This window comes from Talpa europaea (assembly GCF_964194135.1).
Source record: "Talpa europaea genome assembly, chromosome: 5".
NCBI classification, from domain to species: Eukaryota; Metazoa; Chordata; class Mammalia; order Eulipotyphla; family Talpidae; genus Talpa; species Talpa europaea.
The window spans coordinates 94,029,835-94,051,115 of record NC_140071.1 but is presented as its reverse complement, the minus strand read 5'-3'; the positions used below and the strand labels follow the sequence as shown (position 1 = coordinate 94,051,115).

The following is a 21,281-nucleotide window of genomic DNA, read 5'->3' as shown; positions in this document are numbered from 1 at the left end:
CCTAAATTGCATCTAAATTACTTTATAGCTATAAAATTTGTAAGGCTGAAAATTAAATGGGCAAGTGGGAGAAAGATATTAGCTCACTTTCACAGTACCAATCAGAAAATATGAAGTCAGGAGTTTGGAAACTACAAGTTCACACATCACAAAATTAGCAGCAGGAAAACTGTACATTCTAAAGAAAGTTAAAGATTAATTAGAGAGTTGCTGTAATTATTTGAAATAGTTAGCAAAAAAAAAAAAAAAAAAACCACCACCAGTATAAGCCCCATAATTTACCAAATTCTCTCTTCACCAGTATTATCCAACATGACTTATTGTTATTTTTGTATTATTTTCCTCAAGGAATAAAACCTTTCACTCTAACATACTGGGCAATGAAAATAGAACTTAGCTTCATAGAAATCTGATTTGTTGCCAATTATGACAATGTAAGAATACCTATATTCATAATACCTATAGCAAAAATATGTATTCATCACACATCAATCATATACTTACCCTATTACTATGATCACTGACTTTGATGATAGGTTCATTTTTTCTAAGATCCCATACAGTGGCCCGGCCACTGGGACTGGCCGATGCTAAAATATGCTGAACTTGTCTGTTCCATGCAATGCAGCTGATATCTTCTGCAGGCTATAAGGAATAAACTCTTAAAAAAAACTTCTCAATTATAATTAAATTTAACTTCAAATCTGATTCTTCATGAAACAAAATGGATTACTTAGAAATCTATCTATTCATTCCACAAATGTGCTTTATATATTCCAAAGTTTTCAAAATGTACACAATAGGTTAAAGCTCAGATATATGCCAATTCAAGATTTTCTCTTGGGGCCTCCCTGGTGGCCCAAAGGGTTAAGTCTCAGAGCTATCAAGCTATCACTGCTATGGCCTGCATTTGATCTCCAGACAGGGATCTAAGCCACATATGGCACAGCAGACCTCTCCTGTCTCGCCCGCTGCTCCCCTCAGCAATGTATTTCAGTCAATCTGCCTGTTCTGCTCCTCACTCAGTCTCTGGTGAATCTTCTCATTCCTCGCACCTCTGGCCTACACCCCAGTTCTTCTATGCATAAATAAATAAGTCTTTTTAACAAAAATATTTTATCTTGTTTAATACTGTCTCATTCAACAGTCATTTATTAGGCTCCTATTAAAAATCAAACCTTGCTGATTTTGTAACTGTCACAAGATAGATAATAGACCACAGAGTAGATGCTGATCAATACACTGGAAAACTAGGAAGGCAAAAATGACAGGCTAAGCTATTAGAAAAATAACTTTATAAATGGTATGCTATGTGCTATCATTATGTTATCTCTCAGATTGCCAAAACGTTAGTGTCAGTTATAACAGCTACTCAAATCTAGTAGTCTATGCAAAAAGGCAGGGGGAAAAATGTTCTTTCTCAGCTTATTAGAAATATATAAGAAAGGAGGTTTTTGTTTTTTAAATAAATTTCTATTCCATTCTGATTTTTATTGCAGGTTAGGTATTATTGCACTACTTTCCTATATCTAGTACTATATCAAATATCTGGAAAAATTAGTAAGGACTTTTGTCCATTTTATTCACTACTGCGTAAACACTGACTACTATCTGTTAGAGGGTACTCAATGAATAAGTATTCGCTGTTGAAGGACTCACTGATACTTTGAAGAAACAAGTTTATTAATACTTTGAGATGCTGAAGGGAAGACAACAATATCTAAATGCTGATTTTAATCAAATATACTTTTTGTGAAAAACAACTGAAATAACAAGTGTAGAACTGATTTGGGTTCTTTTAATTACATGAAATTAATGTAATACCTGTGTTTTGGCTCCTGGTGTCATTGGAGTTGCAAAATTGTTTAGATCCCAAATGTAGATTTCAGATTCATTAGCACCAGAGGCTACTAAATTAGTCTGCAATCAGAAATAATAAAAGACTAAATAGCACTTGCAAATAATTAAGTGAACTTAGAATAACTCAGTTCAGAGCTGGAAAGATCTGTATGTTTTAGAACATATAATTTTTCTATTTAATTAAAAAAGCAAAACAAGAATACTATGTATGACAATTTGAATTTAAATAGTTTTTTTAGAGAAACATTTCTATTTAACTAAAATAATTGTTCTACTGACATTTTAAAATAAGACATTAAAAATAATTACATGAATAAATTCTTAATCATGCAACCATATGGGAATTATCGTTTGTGGTTTTGCATCTCTGGAAGGGGATCTGGCTGTGGGAGACAAAAAAGGCCACCAATTATTGCTTTCAGACAAATAAATGAACTCTCAAATAATGGCATCTATCCTAGGATATGTCAAAGCCAGCTTCTGGAGTCAGACCAAAAATACAGCTAGTAAAATTTCCTGTCTTAACACTTCAAATATTTCTAATATAGTTATAATTAATCCTATTCTAGGTAGCAATATTCTTATTTTATCTCTTTTGTACCTTCAGGGTCAAAAAGATGCTAAATCTGTACAGGATGACAATGAGTTGCATATAGTGACCTTGATCCTTTGTTCACTCATATATTCTTTCCTGATCAACTGACACATAACCAGGAAAATGGAGGAATTCTACGGTAGTTGTCACCTACAATAAATGACACTTCAACCAAAAATCAGCAGCTGTTTAATTCAATTAACAAAGGAACTAGCTATGTAAGCAAAAGAGTAGACTCCATAAACTGTACAAAGAAAGGTTGGATTTGTGTATTTTTATATCATAAGTACTTACTTACAATACAGTAAAAATAACTACTTCAAACTTTCTTAAATTTTATTTTTTGGCTTTTATACTTTAGTATCCTATTAATTCAAGATGTTCATTAGCCTATATACTTATATAATTAATATTCAACATGTTTGAGAGCAACAGTAAGAGACTCTTAGTCATTAAATTTGTGCTAAATTTATGTATAATGTCTAATTATTTGATAAGAGTAGTAATCTCTTTGTCATAATTACAAAATTTCTTTTAAAAAAAGCACAGGATTAACCCAGACATCACAGCACTAGCCTAGTGCTGAATAGCACAAACTTTTAAAAGGCAAAATTTCCTACCTTTGGGACTCCTAAAGTTCAACTAGATAGTATGATATCCATCTTCTACCTCTAGAATTAACCCCAAGATCTTAATCCCCACCATGTATTTGGTACTATTCACCCTGAAACCAACTCTGAACACTTCATTCTTCAAATAAATACTCACTCATCAACCAGCAGGAACTGAATTTGCCAAGTCCTACATTGATGAATAGTAGATTCATGTATTTATTGCAAATAAATAGCACACAGCTCAAAAATAATGAATAAATGCCAAAGCCTGACCTGAAAAATGTTCACATCCAAGGCTCTCACTGGGCCAGTATGTTTGTCATTCTGGGCAATCACAACTTCCTTGTCTCCAGCTATAATTTTAGAAGGATCATAAAGAATAATATTTCCATTTTCACCACCTGCAATTAAAACTCCAGAAGTATTTCCTTTGGAATCCATTTTATGAGGGCCCCAAATCAATTTGTGGTACCTTTAAGAGAAAATGAGTAAAATGACTCATTTATAAAGTCAAATATATACAGAAAAGAATCTGAAGTTATGTACTTAGTTTATTTTCGTAAGTATTCCAGAAACACTGCATCTCCTCCATTCCTGGTAACACTGCAGGATTTTGGTGAAACAGCGTTTTAGTTTTTTTATACTCATGTGAATGTCTGACTATATTTAAGGAGTAAAACTCTTTGTAGTGGTAAATATAATTTTAAAGTATACTTGATTTTTGTGTCTCATATATGAGCTTAATTTGGTTTTACCATTTAGAAACTGTGAGAATCTGGGCAAATTACTAAATCTTTCTAAGCTACTTTTGTTGTTTTGGGTTTTTTTTAAAGATTTTATTTATTTATACAAGCACTGGGGTACAGGCCAAAGGTGCGGGAGGGTGAGAGAATCCACCAGAGACAGAGTGGGGAACAGAACAGGCAAAAGGACCAAAACACACTGCTGAGGGGAATAGTGGGCAAGACAGGAGAGGTCTGCCACGCCATGTGGGAATCTCCCTGGCTGGCTGGGGATCGAACTCATGCTGCACGATAGCTTCATAGCGCTGCGCTCAACCCAATGCGCCACCGGGGAGGCCCCCCAAGCTACTTTTGGTTCATTGGTAAAATAGAGCTAATCAATCACTTCCCTTGATTTTATTTGACTACAAAAGTAATCACCAAGTGGTTTGTTGAATATAAAGGTGTCCATGGAACCAACTGAAATTTTCTAAGAAAAATACTGAGATCCTGAGAGTAAAAGAAACATCAAAAGTATGTCTACTATGACAAGTTCCCCTACTGATGGAGAATAAAAAATTATGGATGGGGCCTGCCTAGTGGCCTAGGAGTTAAGTCTCAGCACTATCACCACTGTGGCCTGATTTCAATCTCTGGCCAGGGATCTAACCCACATGTGTCGCAGCAGACCTGACTCGCCCACATCGCCCCTCAACAGTGTATTTCAGTAAATCCGACTATTCTTCTCCCCACTCTGTCTCTGGTGAATCCTCTCACCCTCTGTACCTCTGGCCTACATCCTGTTCATCTATGCCAAAAAAAAAAAAAAAAAAGTGGACCACCCTGGTGGCGCAGGGGTTAAAGACAGCATTATCGGGCCTCCCTGGTGGCGCAGTGCTGGGTTGCAAAGCTGCCCGCAGCCTCTGCAGTGCTGGTTCGATCCCTGGCCGCCAGCCGAGGGGTCCCACATGGTGCGCAGACCTCTCCTGCCATCCGCTGCTCCCCTCAGCAGTGTATTTTGTCAGTCTGCCTGTTCTGTTTCCCGCTCTGGCTCTGGTGAATTCTCTCACCCTCCCGTGCTTCTGACTGTACCCAGTGCTTGTATAAATAAATAAATAAATAAATCTTTAAAAAAAAAAAAAAACACACAAAAAAAAAATAGCGCGATCAAGCAATTGGCAGCCACTGTAGCACGAATTCTATCCCTGACCAGCCAGGGAGCAAACCACATGGCGCAGCAGACCTTCCCTGTCTCACCCACTGCTCCCCTCAGCAGTGTATTTCAGTAGATCTGCCTGTTCTGCTCCCCACACCTCTGGCCTGTACCCCAGTTCTTATATGCATAAATAAAATAAATCTTTAAAAAAAAAGATTATGGATGAAATATGAAGTTAACAAGAAGGCATATGGTGAGACAGATGAGGGAAAATTGCTAGACAAAAACTATCTAGGGATCCTATCATAATGCAGGCATATCGCATCACAGCTCTGACGACTATGAGAGCTCCCACAAGAATCCATGATTTGAATTGTATTCTGTTAACTAATATACAATCTCCTCACCTAATACTTGCCAAGTTATTGAAGCACATTTTACAACTCAAATGAAAGTGTTCTTCCTCTGCATTATAATAACCATAAGTACTTGGGAAGGTGATTTGAAAACCCAAACTGTATCAGAAATACGTCAACAAAACTCGCTGTAAAGTATGTTTTTAAATATAGGTAAGTATAAAGAAAACAATAACCTATCCACCAATACTATTAACACCTTAATCAGCACCCAACTACTTTTTCTAGTCATACCTACCTCTTTTTTTTTAAATTTATTTATGCATACAAGAACTGGGGTGTAGGCCAGAGGTGAGGGAAGGTGAGAGGATTCACGAGAGACAGAATGAAGAGCAGAATGGACAGATCTACTGAAATACATTGCTGAGGGGAGTAGTGGGCAAGACAGGAGAGGTCTGCTGTGCCATATGGGTTAGCTACCTGGCCAGGAATCGAACTCATGTGGCAGTGTCTGGCAACAGCTTATAGCGCTGAGACTTTAACCCCTGCGCCACCAGGGAAGTCCATACCTACCTCTTTTTATAAATAGGTAAAATAAAGGAGATAGAAAGTAACTCTATTATACATAAAAAACTACTAGAAATTGGAGCTTCTATTTCCTATTTTAAACATAATAATCAGCTATAAAAGTTCAAAAACACAGAGAACTACTTCTTTTACTTCCACAGAAATTTACTCATTAATGTTTCATGTCATAAATGATGTTTCTTGCAGTTTCTAATAATGACATACATATATAAACTAAGCAACAATCACAATATGTAATTAAATAAACAAATGAATTTGAGGTTGAATCTCATACCTGTGAGAAGAAGAGAAAGTAGCACAAGATTTCATATCCAAGGATGGATCAGAAAGGTCTAATTCAAATATCTCAAGGGAAGCATTGGTACTAAATGTTGCATCCAACTGCTGAGCAGATGTTCCTATAGAAAATATACTTATAGTAATTACATTTGCAAAAACAGATGACTCAGAGAAAATCATTATAAAACATAAAATGCATGTTATCAGTGATCTCATTCATGAATGCTGCAACAGTGGCTGAAACCTCAACACATATGCTATTGAGCAGATGCTTAATTTACTATAGCAATGTGATTCTGATACAAGGTTCAGAGATTATGGTTAAAAGAGTGGGTAATGCAAATCATTTTTGAAGCTCATAGGAGTCAGAAAGGCCCAGATATCCTTCTGGAAATAACAACAAAATGGTTGCCCCAAATTAAGTTCAAAACTGTATTGACTGGTAGTAGTGGTACTGGAATAACTACATTTGTGAAACATCATTTGATCAGTGAATTGAGAAGTATGTAGCTAACTTGGGTGTTGAGTGTTACCCTCAGTGTTTCATACCAATAATGGGCCTATTAAAGTTCAACATGTGGGCTACAGCTGGTCAGGAAAAATTTGGTGAACTAAGAGATATCTGTTAAGTCCATACCCAACATGACATTTTGTTGATACAGTATCAAGAGTTGGCCTAGCAAGCACAGAGATGTGGAAGAAATACATGAAAACATCTCTATTGAACTATATGGCAACAAGATGGGTGTCAAGAAGAGGAAAGTTCAGACAAGTCTACTGTCTTCCTCTGAATAATGATTCTTCAGTGACATTTCTGTCAAAAGTTACTATAACTTGAAAAGTGCTACCTTGGCTTGCTGGAAAACCAACTGGAGACCCTAATGTGGAGTTCATTGCTATGCCTGCTTTTGCCCCACCAGAAGTTGTCACAGAGCCAGCTGTGGCAGCACAACATGAACATGATTTAGAGGATCCTTAGGCAACTGCTCCCCAGGTAAAATAACCTCTGAGAATAGGCTGGAGCTAGAGCCCAGCACCAGAAGCCTAGTTTTACAGACTGTCCTGTGCTGTCAGTGGTGTAGTGTGTTCACATGCTTAATCTTTGGAATGCTAATGGAGATGAATGGACTTTGGAGTGAATGTGGCAGTTAAAAAAACAAACAAACAAAAAACCCCTTAATTTCTTGGCCCTGTAATATTTAGCTGTTTTGAAACTTGTTTCCTTTTTAAATTTCAAATGTATGACTGCTACGGTCATCACAATATTCAAGGGATAAAATCTTGTTTGCTATTGTCATTCACATTCCTTTTTGTTTAGAATCAGAATAAAGTTGTATTTCAGATATCATAAAAAGTGTAGCTATTATAAAAGCTCTCTGTATAAACAGTCCCATGATTTACTACACCTGCTTATAGTCACAAATAATGTAACTCCAACTCTTTTTATGTAAAATGTTCATCACTCATCAAAATGTTCTTCATTCAAACTGATATTTATTAACTTCTTTTGCATATGATATATCAATGCTCAATACTGTAGCAATAACGATAAAACACATTCTGTAAAGTGGGGAAGACACTATAAAGGCTACGCATGTGTATGTACACACATACATAAATGATTAGTGCTCCAACACATAAATGATTAGTGCTATAATGTACAAGGTGATTTGGGAACACAGAGGAAGATCAATGAACTCAGCTGATAAGGGGAATGGAGGAATCTCTCCAGGGAAAAAAAGAGGCTTCTAGAGAAAATGAAACTTGAATTGAATCTTAAATTATGGACAGGTATGAACAGGTCAGATAGAGAAGAAATTAGGTGATTCATACTATCTTCTCTCTTTTGAACTCACCTGTAGCTAGGTAAATGGGATGATTCTGGGCAGGGCTCCATGCCTGCATGGCAGTACGATCTACTTCTTTTAACTTCATCCTGCTAAGAAAATATTTTACATAGACATATACTGAACATGTAACAGAGAATACAGAACCACTTTTAACAGAGAAATATACTGGTCAAACCACTACATTACTAGTAATAACCCAATACCCCAATACATCAAATTGGTTTAGAAATCATTTGTTGGGATATTCAATATCAAAAAGAAAAGTAATTTGTCAAATTATATGAGATAAATTTAGGATCATTTTAATGTTTTAGTGTTTATAGAGTCCTTCAACTCAAAAATTAGTCTAGAAGAGATCTTGCAAAACAATAGAGGATAGTATGAGGAATTAACCTTGCTACACAATATGCTTCTTAGAAAAGATGGTTGGCAGTATAATCAGGTGCTAGAGAAGGCACATAAAAAATAAGATACAAAGGAAAAAATAGACAAAACTAGCAGGCAAATTATAGATCTGAGAGATACAGCAGGGGAGGGTGAGGGAGGGGAGTCAAAGCAGGGAGGGAAGAGCACAAGTAACAATGGTGATGGCTCATGGGTAAGGTGATGAAGGGAGATTTATGGGGATTACACCTGAGGGGAGAAATCAAATATTGTACAAAAATGAACGATGTATTAAAAAAAATTTAAATAATTAAACAAACAAGGTAGAACTTCCTAGAGGAGGATTACCTAATGATAAGTTTCTTGTTTTAAAGGTTTACTTTATTTATGCATTCAAGAGCTAGGGTGTAAGCCAGGGGTGAGAGGATTCACCAGAGATACAGTGTGGAGAGGACAGGCGAATCCACTGAAATACACTGCTGAGGGGAGCAGCAGGAGAGGCAGGAGAGGTCTGCTGCACCATGTGGGTCAGCTCCCTGGCCAGGGATCAAACTCAAACTCAGGCTGTAGCAGTGACAGCCTTAACCCTGATGCTACCAGGGAGGCCCAGATAACAGCAGTTTTAAAAATTAATTTTAAATAAGAACGAACTAATTGCAGAGAATATAGTTATTAAATTGGTAGCTTTTAAAGATAAACCAAAAAAATTTCAAAAAATGGTCACACCAACATACAATTCTACATAATACCATATATATTCTGTTAAATTTACCTTGGTAGAAAAATTAAGGAGGTCCTGAGCTCTAGCTTCAAAAAAAAATGTTATTTTACATAAATGCATTCACATGGCAGTTCTTCACTCTAAGATGTACCATAATTTAATTACCTAGTTGGTGACTAATGAACATGCAAGTTATTTCTAATCTTTTGCTACTTTTTACAAACAACACTGAAGTAGATCATCAAATGTACATGTTACTTCATTCATGGACAGGGATTGCTAGAAATTTCCACAAGTAAAACAGCTGGGGTACAACATAAATGCAATTTTAATCTTGAAGGACAGCCCGTCATGGCAACTGTACCTCTTCACATCCAGGAAAGTAATACATGAGTAGCCGCTGTCCTATTTAGTCTCACTGGAGTATAGAGTAACACTTTAAGATTTTTATCAACCTATCATGGTGAAAACTTTAGCTCAGTACATTTGCAATTTGCATTTCTCATACTAAAATGTTGAAAACTATTTTTTTGATTATGGTGAATCCACATTTCCTTCTCTGTCATTGTTTTTGTCTATTTGTATCTATATCATTTGCCCATTTTCCAATTATGTTGTCAGACTTCATTTTTTATTTTACTTACAATATTTTTTTACCTTTCACATGATTTTTATTTTTAAAAAATTTTATTTATTAGAGCTATTTACAGTTACAGTATCATTCTGAAGATTCACTGTCCTAAAAATTCTGTGTCTACTCATTCATCCCTGTTTTCATTTGTCACTTCTTACTGATCTTTTTACTGTCTCCATAGTTTTGCCTTGTATAGAATGTCATTTAGCTATTATCATACAATATAAAGCCTTTTCCAGATTGGCTTTTCACTTAACAACTGACATTTTAGGTAGCTTCATGTTTTTTGTGACCTGACAGCTCATTTCCCCCCCCTTTTGTTAAATTCTATTTTTTTTTTAAGATTTATTTATTTATGTATACAAGAACTGGGATACATGCCAGAGGTGTGGCGGGGGGTGGGGTGAGAGGATTCATCAAAGACAGAGTGGGGAACAGAAGAGGCGGACTGACTGAAATACACTGCTGAGGGGAGCAGCAGGCAAGACAGGATAGGTCTGCTGCGCCATATGGGTCACCTCCCTGGCCAGGGATTGAACTCGGTGCTGCAGTGGCTGCAGAATGCTTCATAGTGCTGATGCTTAATCCCTTGAGCCACCAGGGAGGCCCATATTTATTATTTCTTATTGAGGTACTAATGTTGGCTTACAACATGGTATATGATTTAGGGGTATAGATCCATACCTCTTCAAATCTATGTTACTACACATTACCTACCACCAAAACCCCAGTAATCCTCTGCCATAATGCAGTGGGTCCCCTTCTCTTTACTCTCCATCCACCTATCCCTCTGGTGGCCTCATTTCTGCAGCCAGATTTCTAGGATTTGGATGATTTATTTCTTTTTAGCACTGAAAAATATTCCATTTATGGATGTTCCATTTTAATTTATAATCACATTTATCACTTTTAAAAAACGGTTTCTAAATTTTGATTAACTAGAGAGGTCTCCTGCCTGCCAAGGTTATGAAGAAATTCATCCTTATTTTAGTTCTGGCAAATTCATATACAGTTTACTCTTTGCATTAAAATTTTGATTGATTTGGAGTATATCCTGGAGTATATTTTCAAATTTTATTTCATTACCCCAAAGTTATTTATTGAGCAGTCTATCTTTCCCTACTAACTTTAGATATTACCTTTATCATGAACTGAACTGCTGTACATATTTAGATTTATTTGTGGGTTAATTATTTAGGTTTATATTCCTATATGTAGGTAGGGCTATTTACAGGAATTAGGATTTACATTCCTGCATGAATTTAGGTTTATTTCTGGATTTCCATCCTTGTATCCATTTGTCTGTCTACATGTTAAGCATTCTAGAGTTTTAAATATGAAGGCTCAAAAAAAAATATGAAGGCTTGGGCCTCTCCGGTGGCGCTGTGGTTGAGCGCTGGGTTGCGGAGCTGCCCGCAGCCTCTGCAGCGCCAGTTTGACCCGGCCGCTGGGTGAGGGTCCCACATGGCGCGCAGACCTCTCCTGCCGCCCACTGCTCCCCTCAGCAGTGTACTTTGTCAGTCTGCCTGTTCTGCTCTCCGCTCTGGCTCCAGTGAATTCTCTCGCCTTCCCGTGCTTCTGACTGTACCCAGTGCTTGTATAAATGGATAAATAAATCTTAAAAAAAAAAAAAAAAGGCTTGATCTGAGTATGACTTGAATAACCCCATCCACTCGTCCCCTCCCCACCTCTTTCCTTGTTAATACTGATGGCTTATTTTACTATATAAACATTTTTCCCTCAAAGTTTATTGATTTGCCTATCATTTACATATAATATAAACATAAGAAAAGTGTTTATCTAATTCTAGAAAAAAGAAAATGTTTTATTTGTATTCTATTTTATGATGAATCGATACAATGTTGAATATTCCTAGTGAGAGGAGGAAAGACAGAGTGGGGAACAGAACAGGCAGACTGACCCAAGTACACTGCAGAGGGGAGCAGCGGTAGACTCAAGAGAGGTCTGCTGTGCCATGTGGGTTGCCCCCTGGCGGGCTGGGGGATCAAACTTGTGCTCTGTGCAGAGGCTGCAGACAGCTTCATAGGTTTTGTTAAGACACAACCCCTTGCGCCACCAGGAGGCCCGTTTTCCTGTAGATTCTGTTGGGTTTTTTACACACATACTCACTCATATACCATATGCCAATATTTCTCATTTCAAATTACTTCTCTAATTTCTTTCTTGCCAAGTTGGCCAGAATTTGTAATACCATACTGCATCATAGTAGTAACAGTGAAACTTCTTCTCTCTTTCTTTAATGGGAAAACCTTCTGTATCATTACCGAGCATGATTTTCTGATCTGAGATATACATAGATACAGTTCTGTGAATGTTTCATGAGGCCTAAAAAGAAGAGATGCTATGTATTTTCAGGGCTGAATTCAATATATTTTAATCAAATCTACCCTACTGACTGCATGGTTAATTCTATATCCTTATCCCTCTCGTCCCCCACTAGATCTATCCTGGTATAAGAACAATGAACAAAACATCTCCTACTACTGTGCTACTAGTACATTTGCACCTGATTTCTCCTAATAGCCCTGAAACATGCCTTATGAAAATTACTTTGTTATTTAATAAGGTTATTTGGTAGATCCATAATGTTAAATGTACACATTTTAGTTTTGTGAAGTATTCTTAAATAATGCCTTTGGGCCTGAAATCCATTTTGCTTCAAATTAAGATTAACACCCTAGTTTTCTTTTTATTTGCCTTTACTTTATAGTTTTGCCCTACTGAACTTTTGAACTATTTTGTTTTCATTGTCTACCTTAAACATAGCAAAAAAAAAAAAAAATCAGATTTTACTGGGAAACCTGATTTGAAAACCTTTAAATAGGTTAGCTAAGGTCACTGATATGACAGATGTTGTTTTCAATTCTATCACAATTTCATTTTAATAACACTACTCTATTTTTCTAGTTACTACTACTAACTGCACTAATGAAATAAGCTTGTATAATCTTACTATCCCTCTTGTACTACACAGTACTAGTCAAGTATTATCTTTCTCAGTGTTTACCTTTGTACTGTTAAGTATATTTATACTTCCACTAACTGATTTGTCAGCTTAAAATGATGTCCTTTGATTTGTAGTCATTACAGATGAGGCAATCCATTAAGCTATTCTATTTCTAATTTTCTACTTCCTAGTACTCATAATTTTTAAATACTTTTGAACCAATTCCTTTATTACCAGCTATTTAATATGTACATTTTATTCTTTATTCCCACTTTTGTTTCAGCCTTATATATTTAAATATAATTAATGCTCTCTAATAGGAGTTTTGCCAGTTTTCTTACTCTAGAAGATGAAATTTATCTGCTAGTGGTTTCTTTTAAGAGGTCTTAGAGTAACAACATACCCTGAGTCTTAGGTGTTCAAATTGTTTACAATATTAAGGCACAGAAAGATTAAATAGTTTGTACTTACTAGTAAAGGGAAGAGTTAAGATTTGAACTCCAAAGTTTAGTTCCAGAGTCCAAGCTCTTGTTACTACAAGTTCAGGTATTCAATTTTTAATCAGAGAAAAAAAAATTAATATAATGAAGAAACAATTAATGGCAAAGCAACTATAATGCATGATGAAGTAAAGAAAAGAAGAAATGTATTTTAGAAAAACTGTACTAGGTGGGCACTGGGAGGTTGAATATGGGATTGGGAGGTTGAATCACATGGTCAAAAGCAGGTCTCTGGAATCTCTCCTTGAATTGAACATGGATTCTGCTACTTATGAGACCTAGGACACACTGTTTAACTTCTTTGAGCCCACCTCTACATTAGCAAAATGTGTATAAGAGTGACTATCTTGGGGCCTCCCTGGCGACACAGAGGTTAAAGTCTCAGAGCTATCAAAGCTATAACCAGCCACTGGGGCATGAGTTTGAACCCTGGTCAGGAAGCTAACCCACATGGTGCAGCAGACTTCTCTTGTCTCTCCCGCTGTTCCCCTCAGCAGTGTATTTCAGTAGATCTGCCTGTTCTGTTCCCCACTCTGTCTCTGGTGAATCATCTCACCATCCCGCTACTCCGCACACCTCTGGCCTACACCCCAGTTTTTATATGCATAAATAAATAAAAATAAATCTTCAAAAACAAAGAGCGACTGTTCATGGAATTTTGTGAGGCTTAGATGAGACAATGTATTTTATAGAGCCAAACACAGTGCCAAGCACATATGTTAACATGTAAAGTGATAACTATTTTTAAAAACTATTACTATCATGAATTTAATCTAGAAAATTGCACATCCAGCTTCCTAAGATTATTCAGAAAAAAAGAAGAAACAGCAATTTTCTAGGACATGAAAAGGGGCCTATTTTGTTTATATAAAATGCCTTTTCTTCCTCTCAGCCAACCGGCCAACCTAGTCTTTAGTAAGTTCAAATCCCAGCTTCTTCATGAACTTTGTCCTGATGACTCAATCCACTCTGATCTAAATAATCTCTTAACTGTTTATATTTGCCTATATTACTTTAAGCATTTATGAAAAGATCTTATTCTATATTAATAAAACTTTATAACATTTCACTAGCACATGCTATTTACATTTTTTCCCATTCTTTTTTAAAAACTTTTATATGTCATCTTGTATCACTAACTAGACAATGTCCTTTTCAATCAAGTGTTATAACTTTTACCCTTTCTTGGACTCAAAATTGCTTAGTACAGGTGAGGTAGACATATTAATGTGCTACAAAGACCAATTTTGGGTAAAAAAATTGATTTTTAAGTCCTTAACTGTTCAAAGGATCTCTTCCTATTTAAGAAATAGGGGTTCTCCCCGGTGGCACAGCGGGTTGAGTGCAATGCTGTGAAGCTGTATGCAGCCTCTGCAGCACCGGTTCGATTCCCTGCCGGCCAGGGAGAATCCCACATGGCGCAGCAGACCTCTCCTGTCTTGCCCGATGCTCCCCTCAGCCGTGCTTTTGCTCTGTCTGCCTGTTCTGCTCCACGCTCTGTCTCTGGTGAGTCCTTTCACCCTCCCGCAACTCTAGCCTGTACCCCAGCTCTTGTATAAATAAAAATAAATCTTAAAAAAAAAAAAAGGGGAAAGTTTTGTCAAGAGAAAACATTGAATGTTAGTATCTTTAAGAGCAAACGTACAAGGGCTACTTAATAGTTAATGAGTAACACTTACTGAAAGAGAAAGAGGCAAATTCACAAAAACATGAAATAGTTAAATGGGAATTCAAAGCATTTATAGAAATTTATTGCTTGGCCCTCTTAGTCTGATGTTCCACCAGAAACAATTCTACTTATTAACCCATACTGTACTGAACACAAGGCTTTAATGCCATTTGTAAAAAACAAAATAAATCATTATACTACAACAATGGTCTGTAACTACATTATGTGATCTGAATCTAAATGAATACTGATTTCAACCATTTTCAAAATCACTAAGAATGCTCTGGAAGTACAGCTTTACCTGGATGCATGACTGTCCATTGAGTTGTAACTAATTTTCTTGAAAATATGAAGGTTTCAACCCAAATGCCCAAAAATAGATGACTGGATCAACAAGATGTGGTATATTTCTACAATTCAGCTATCAAAAAAGATAAACTCATGCCGTTTGCAGCAACGTAGATGGAGCTAGAAGGAATTAAGCCAGAAGGAAAAAGAAAAATATCGCATGGTTTCACTTATAGCAGGAATACAGGGGGACCAGATAAGACACCAGTGTATAAAAATAACAACAGTACAAAGCACAACAAAGCAAGAACAGACAATTATAAATCAGAGACATCCTGCAGAGGAGGAGGGAGAGGGAACAGAGGGAGGGAGGAGCACAGGGGACTGACGTGATGGTGCACCGGAGCATTGGTGAAGGAAATTCTATGGGGACTACACCTGAGGGGTTGGAAGCAAATATTGTTTAAAAATGAACAATGATGGGCCTCCCCAGTGGCGCAGCGGTTGAGCGCTGGGTTGCGAAGCTGCCCACGGCCTCTGCCGCGCCGGTTCGATCCCCTGCTGCTCCCCGGCCACCGGAGGAGAATCCCACATGGCGCGCAGACCTCTCCTGCCACCCGCTGCTCCCCTCAGCAGTGTCCTTCGGTCCTTCTGCCTGCTCTGCTCCCCGCTCTGGCTCTGGTGAATTCTCTCACCCTCCCGCGCTTCTGACTGTACCCAATGCATGTACAAACAAACAAATAAATAAATAAATACATAAATAAAAATACATGCCTCTTTAAAAAAAAATTAAAAAAAAAGAACAATGATGTAAAAAATTTAAAAAATTAATTAAAAAATAAATTAACGATAAAATAATAGTCATCATGTTGTAAAAAAAAAATGAAGGTTTCAGTTAAACCATGTGTACACTTCCCAAGTGAGACTTACTTTAAAAGTTATGTATATTTTTTCCAATAATATATGTGACTAGAATTCACGCTATGCAGATTTGTTTTTATTCAAAGCTATTTTACACAGAATGTAATCACTGTATATATAAAAGGGAAACTGAAAAATCACTTGTTCGCATAAGCCAACTACAAAACAATATATATAGGACACCAGTTAAGAGCATGGAGTCTGGGTCAACATCATCCGTTTAAATCCCACCTCCACCATGTCCTAGCTCAGACTTCAGTGATATCACTTTATGTGTGTTGAAGTTACCCCCTTTGTAAAATAAGAATGAATGTATCTATGACATAGAGTTGTAGTGAGAATGAATGGTGGCATTAGTGTGATTAGAATAGTCCCTAGCACACAATAAAAGCAACGCTTGTCAATGTCAGCTATTACCAAAGTCATAATTTAACATTGAATTACAAGCCTTTTTCAATGAATCTTTAAGATTACATTTAGCAACTGAAGAAAATTTATGTCCCAATTATTGTCTCCTACAATAACTGCAAGTAATTAAGTGAAAACTTTTTTCTTTATGCTCATTTTCTAAATGCTAATTTTTATAAAGTAATTCTAAAACCCAACCTAGTCTCTAAAAAACATCAACCCTACAACGTTACATATAGTGCTAACTCTACCTTGGAAAGGAAAGTTAAGGAGATAACAAGGCAGAATCTTTGTCAACCCCCAGACCCCCAACCCCAAGCTGGCACTCCCTTTAGTGAAAAATCCATCCTGTGTTTGAAAAAATATCTCATGATGGTTTGGCACATTTGTTCTAGAGGATTTATTTACTATTACTAATGTTCTAGACGCATCTCACTCAATCAAAACTAAATCAAAGGGGAAAATATAAATTGGTTACTGAATTAAATACATACACATCTGCAGTCTTAATAAATAAAACTTTTTGAGCTGAAATTAACCCAGAAATGACAACATTTCTAAATACAATGTAAAATTTAATTTAATAATCTCACCTTCAAGGACTTTAACTTGGAATTTGTAAACCTCACGAAAATACACTGAAAATCCTATATGTGTATGTGCTCTTTTCTAGGGAGATCCAATGCTTTCATCAGGTCCTCAAAAGGAAATGGAATCCCAAAAGGTTAAGAATTATTGCTCTGTACAGGTTACAAATTTCTTTCTAGCCTTAATTTATTAGTTTCCAAAAAAAAAAAAAAAAAAACCTCTCACGTATATAATTATGCAGAATAATTCTAAATCCATTCCAAAGCTCACATTTCTCCAATACCCTTGGATGTCTAACTACAGCTTATCCAGTGCTGTAATTAAAGGATGAGAAAGGAGGAGCACAGACGAATCACTAAAAAAAAAACTGAGTAAACTCTAGCCAACTCTAGAACAATCCGTAGGTACAGAAAATGTAGGCTAGTAGATGCAAGGACGTGATTACTGATTAAATACAAGTACAGTTGCTGATAAAAACAATCAAATCTCAATTTTCTGTAATTAGAAAAGAAAGTTGAGGAGGAGGAATTTGTGACAGACCATTACAACTTCGGAAGAGAGAAGTAAAATGAGTTCCTTGAGTTCCTAGAAAAGTTTTGAATGCCCACAAACCAAGGCAATATTTTCATTTATTTTGTACTGGTCCGGAAATTTACCCTCTTATTATAATAACTTATTTGCAAAAACATCTAACACTTAATGAGACTTCCTTGGGTGACAACCTGTAATTGGCGACTAGAACCCTTAAAATTGACAGCCTTCAGTTAAAACCTGTGAATCTTTAAATCGGGCAAGAGTTCAAACACAAACAAAAAATCCTAACCAAACTAAAGACAACCAAAGGAATCCTGCAGCTTGTTTCCTTCCCCTGCCCTTGGAGACCGTACCTCTTTGTGTACAAGGGTCTGAAGGTCTCCTAACCTCAGGCTCCCAGTTACCCCCAGGCAGGACACCCCGTCGCAAGCCTCGGGGAACTCCTGCTCCGCAGTGGTAACGTCGGCGAACGCCGACCGGAGCGATTCCCAAAGCAGCAGTGACGCCAAGCGCCGTCCTGCTGGGCCTGAAACGAAGACGAGGGGCGCGCCGCCTCCAGAGACCGGGCCGCGGACCGGCGGGGACAACGGAGACCAAGGCGGGGGTCCCAGCGCTGCGCGGGCTCTTTCGCAAGGTGCGAAGGGCCGCGAAGAGGACAGGAGAGAACAGGCACACGTACCTGGCGGGGACCCTCGGCGACCGGTTCCTGCGTTAGCGCGGCGCCACTCGGACTCTCCCAGCATTCGCCACCGCCCCTCCTCCCGGCCCAGGGCCACCTCCACGTTCCGTTCCAACGTGGCAGCCGCAGCCCCGCCCGCGCAGCCGGCTGACGCTTCCGGGAGCGACGCCTCGCCCCGCCCGCTCCGGCGCGCGCCCGCCACGGCACTTCCGGGGGCGGCGGCCAGGTCCAGCCCGGCGCGCGGCGAGCTTGGTGGGTCGCATTTGCGTGTCGCGCGTTTTTAAGACCAGGAAGCGGTGTTGAAGAGCTGCGCGCGGGGTGCCGCTGTGGGCCAGGACTGCGGAAAAGGGGGAAGCCCTGTTGGGTGTAGTTGTCTTGCCGGGGACGACCGGCCGCCCGAAGTAACGCCACGTAGCGCTAGACCTATGATGTCAGCAGCCCCTGAAACATCTCCAGCACCAGACAGACCGCTAGAAAACTGGGCTGCAAGGACCTTACTGCAGTGACTAATTTGTGCCTGTGTTCTTAAAATTGCTTACTTGGTTCTACGGTATTGCATTTGGTAACTTCTTTGAAACGAAAAGCTCAGATCATACCCAAAGGCTGTTGTGGAATTAATTTTGTCGCATAGTGGAATGAACTATAACTTATTTGCGATCTCATGGCAATTTCCATCAGTCAGTGCAATTTTACTAGATGCGTTGCCTGCATTCGTTCCTAGGTTAGGGAGGAATTATTTTACAGCAAAGGAAGACAGGAAAACCACCTGGTTTAGTACAACCTGAATTCAACTTCTAGAACAGTTCTCTTCTAGTTAACCCCCCATTCAACCACCTTTCCTAAAGCCTTTCCTAAGCACCTTCACCGATTCTTTTACACACACAAAAATTAAATACAACAAATTTTCTGTTTAAGTACTAGAGTAGGCATATTTTTGTATTCATTGCATTCTTTCCAACACCCTGTATTGGTTCAATTTAAAAGTCAAGTTTATTTCTGAAGAACTGAGTAGCTCAAGTGGATTGTTAGGCTACAATAAATAGCTAGTTAAGTCTTCTGTAAAAGGCCTTCCATTCTTAGTTATGGCTCAAGGACTAGCTTCCTTAGATACCAATAAAAATCCAGTTTAAAAGTGGGACCACGATTTGAGTCAACAGGAAATGTCTGACAACCTCTTAACTGCCAACTGCTAGTGGGGATGGCCCCACTAGCCTGGAACTGTGCCTGGTAAGGAACAGTTCATTAAAATTTTCCCCAAACTCAAAGATTCAAACAGTGGTTACATTCTTTGATATCACTTAATGCAACTGTACAGTCAAGCTGTTAAGTCCTCACTTAATGTCCTTATTCTCGGAAACAGCAACTTGGGGAAAACAGGAAGCCAATTCCTTAAATAATACCCTTTAATTCAACCTCAGCTTGATTTCTCATCAACATTAAACATTATTCAATGGTCTGCTATATATTCCTAATTACTCCCCCTTTGTAGGCCCTGTGAGTTAAGAATGGCAAAATATTTCATGACATAAAAAAATTATGTAAAATAAATTTCAGCATCTAATTTTATAGGAATACAGCATTGCTCAATAGTTCATACACTTACTATGGCTGTTTTTGTACAAAGGCAAAGTTGAATAGTTGCTAGAAACCATTATCAACTGCAAAGCATATTTATTATGCAGGCATATTTACTATAAAACCCTTTATAGTATGTTTGCTAACCCCCATTCTATTCCACAGAATTCTGCCAACAAATGGATTAATACTCAAAGTTCAACCATGAGACATTAGGTATAAATTTTTATTTTGAAGTCTTGAGATAACATGAAAAGGCAATATGAAATGTTAATTATAACTGGTTTTGTATACAACCAATTCTAGTCTTGACTTATTTGGTTAAATGTAAATATTCCCAGCTTGCTTTAAATTCAGGCAGTGCTTGCTTTGATTATGCCAGTTGATTGCAGAGCAGTTTTAACCTGTGGGATTAATAATCTGATTGTTATGTTACCTTAAAATTGTGAAAATATTAAAAGTTCTCTGGGTGTTGACTGTAAGTTAAAAATAGTAAAAACAATATTGGAAACAAATATTGACATACTGTTTTATTTCTCTATAAAAAACATCAAGAAGTTTTAACAGTAATTTCTTCTCGAAATTTACAATACGGAGCATCTTTTCTATGCTTTGGCAAACTGTCACACTCCTTTCTAAAGTTGAACCATCTTTCAGAATTTTATCTTTGCACTTTCAATGCCATGAAATATCTTGGAAAGTTCCTTTAATGTGAAGTTTTTCACCAGCATCACTTTGACTTGCTCATCCTTTATAACACAACTGCATTCTCCAATCATGCTTGCTCTTATTACCTTTCTCAAGCTGCATATCTAGAACTGCTTCTTGAATGGCAGCAGTGTCAACATTCCATGGTTGCTTATATATAACCTCTTTAACTTGATTTACAATCCACCCAAATCATGGGAAATGTTTTTACAATACAATCTCACACTACCATGCAAAGACTATCTGTAGTCCTTGGTATCCAGGTACAAATTTCACTGTAGCATCCTTATCTGAGTTTGCAGTTTCACCACACAGCTTCTGACTTCTGAAATGATGAATGCAGCCTTCACCAGCAATAAGGTGTTCTTTTTCAGTTTCTTCTTATGACCATTTTCCTTCAATATAACAACTAATTTCAATGCTTTGATGTGAATGCTAGTCAAACTGGAATTTGTTTTGATTAATCCAAAGTGCATTAAATGTTCCTCTTCAACCATAAGCCGCCTTCTCTTCCTAGTGCAATTTAAACTTGGCCTTGTTTTTTATATTCACCACACTCAAAATAAGGTTCTTACTGTAGCTTCACGCAGGCTGAGGTCTTGTCCTATCTTTGCTTTGCTGTTTACGATTTTCAAATCATCCAACCAAATCCAATTTCACTTTCCAGTTTTTCACTTTCTGATT

General features: G+C 37.5%; 1 protein-coding gene across 30 annotated transcripts in view; it reads right to left on the bottom strand.

The window, feature by feature from the left end:
- The window catches only part of SEC31A (SEC31 homolog A, COPII coat complex component), a gene marked incomplete at both ends in the record, with an annotated part of 71,899 nt that extends 53,506 nt beyond the window's left edge, over positions 1-18,393 (bottom strand). For 26 of the 30 annotated variants that reach the window (XM_084233666.1, XM_084233677.1, XM_084233688.1 and 23 more), the window contains 5 exons: positions 505-645; positions 1,825-1,920; positions 3,343-3,541; positions 6,166-6,289; positions 8,027-8,105. In XM_084233666.1, coding sequence (XP_084089792.1) covers positions 505-645; positions 1,825-1,920; positions 3,343-3,541; positions 6,166-6,289; positions 8,027-8,105 — 639 coding nt within the window. Of the gene's footprint in view, positions 1-504; positions 646-1,824; positions 1,921-3,342; positions 3,542-6,165; positions 6,290-8,026; positions 8,106-18,314 lie in introns of those variants that run through there. The other 4 variants (XM_084233672.1, XM_084233680.1, XM_084233689.1 and 1 more) reach the window with 3 other exon arrangements.
- Between the last annotated feature and the right edge of the window lie 2,888 nt (positions 18,394-21,281).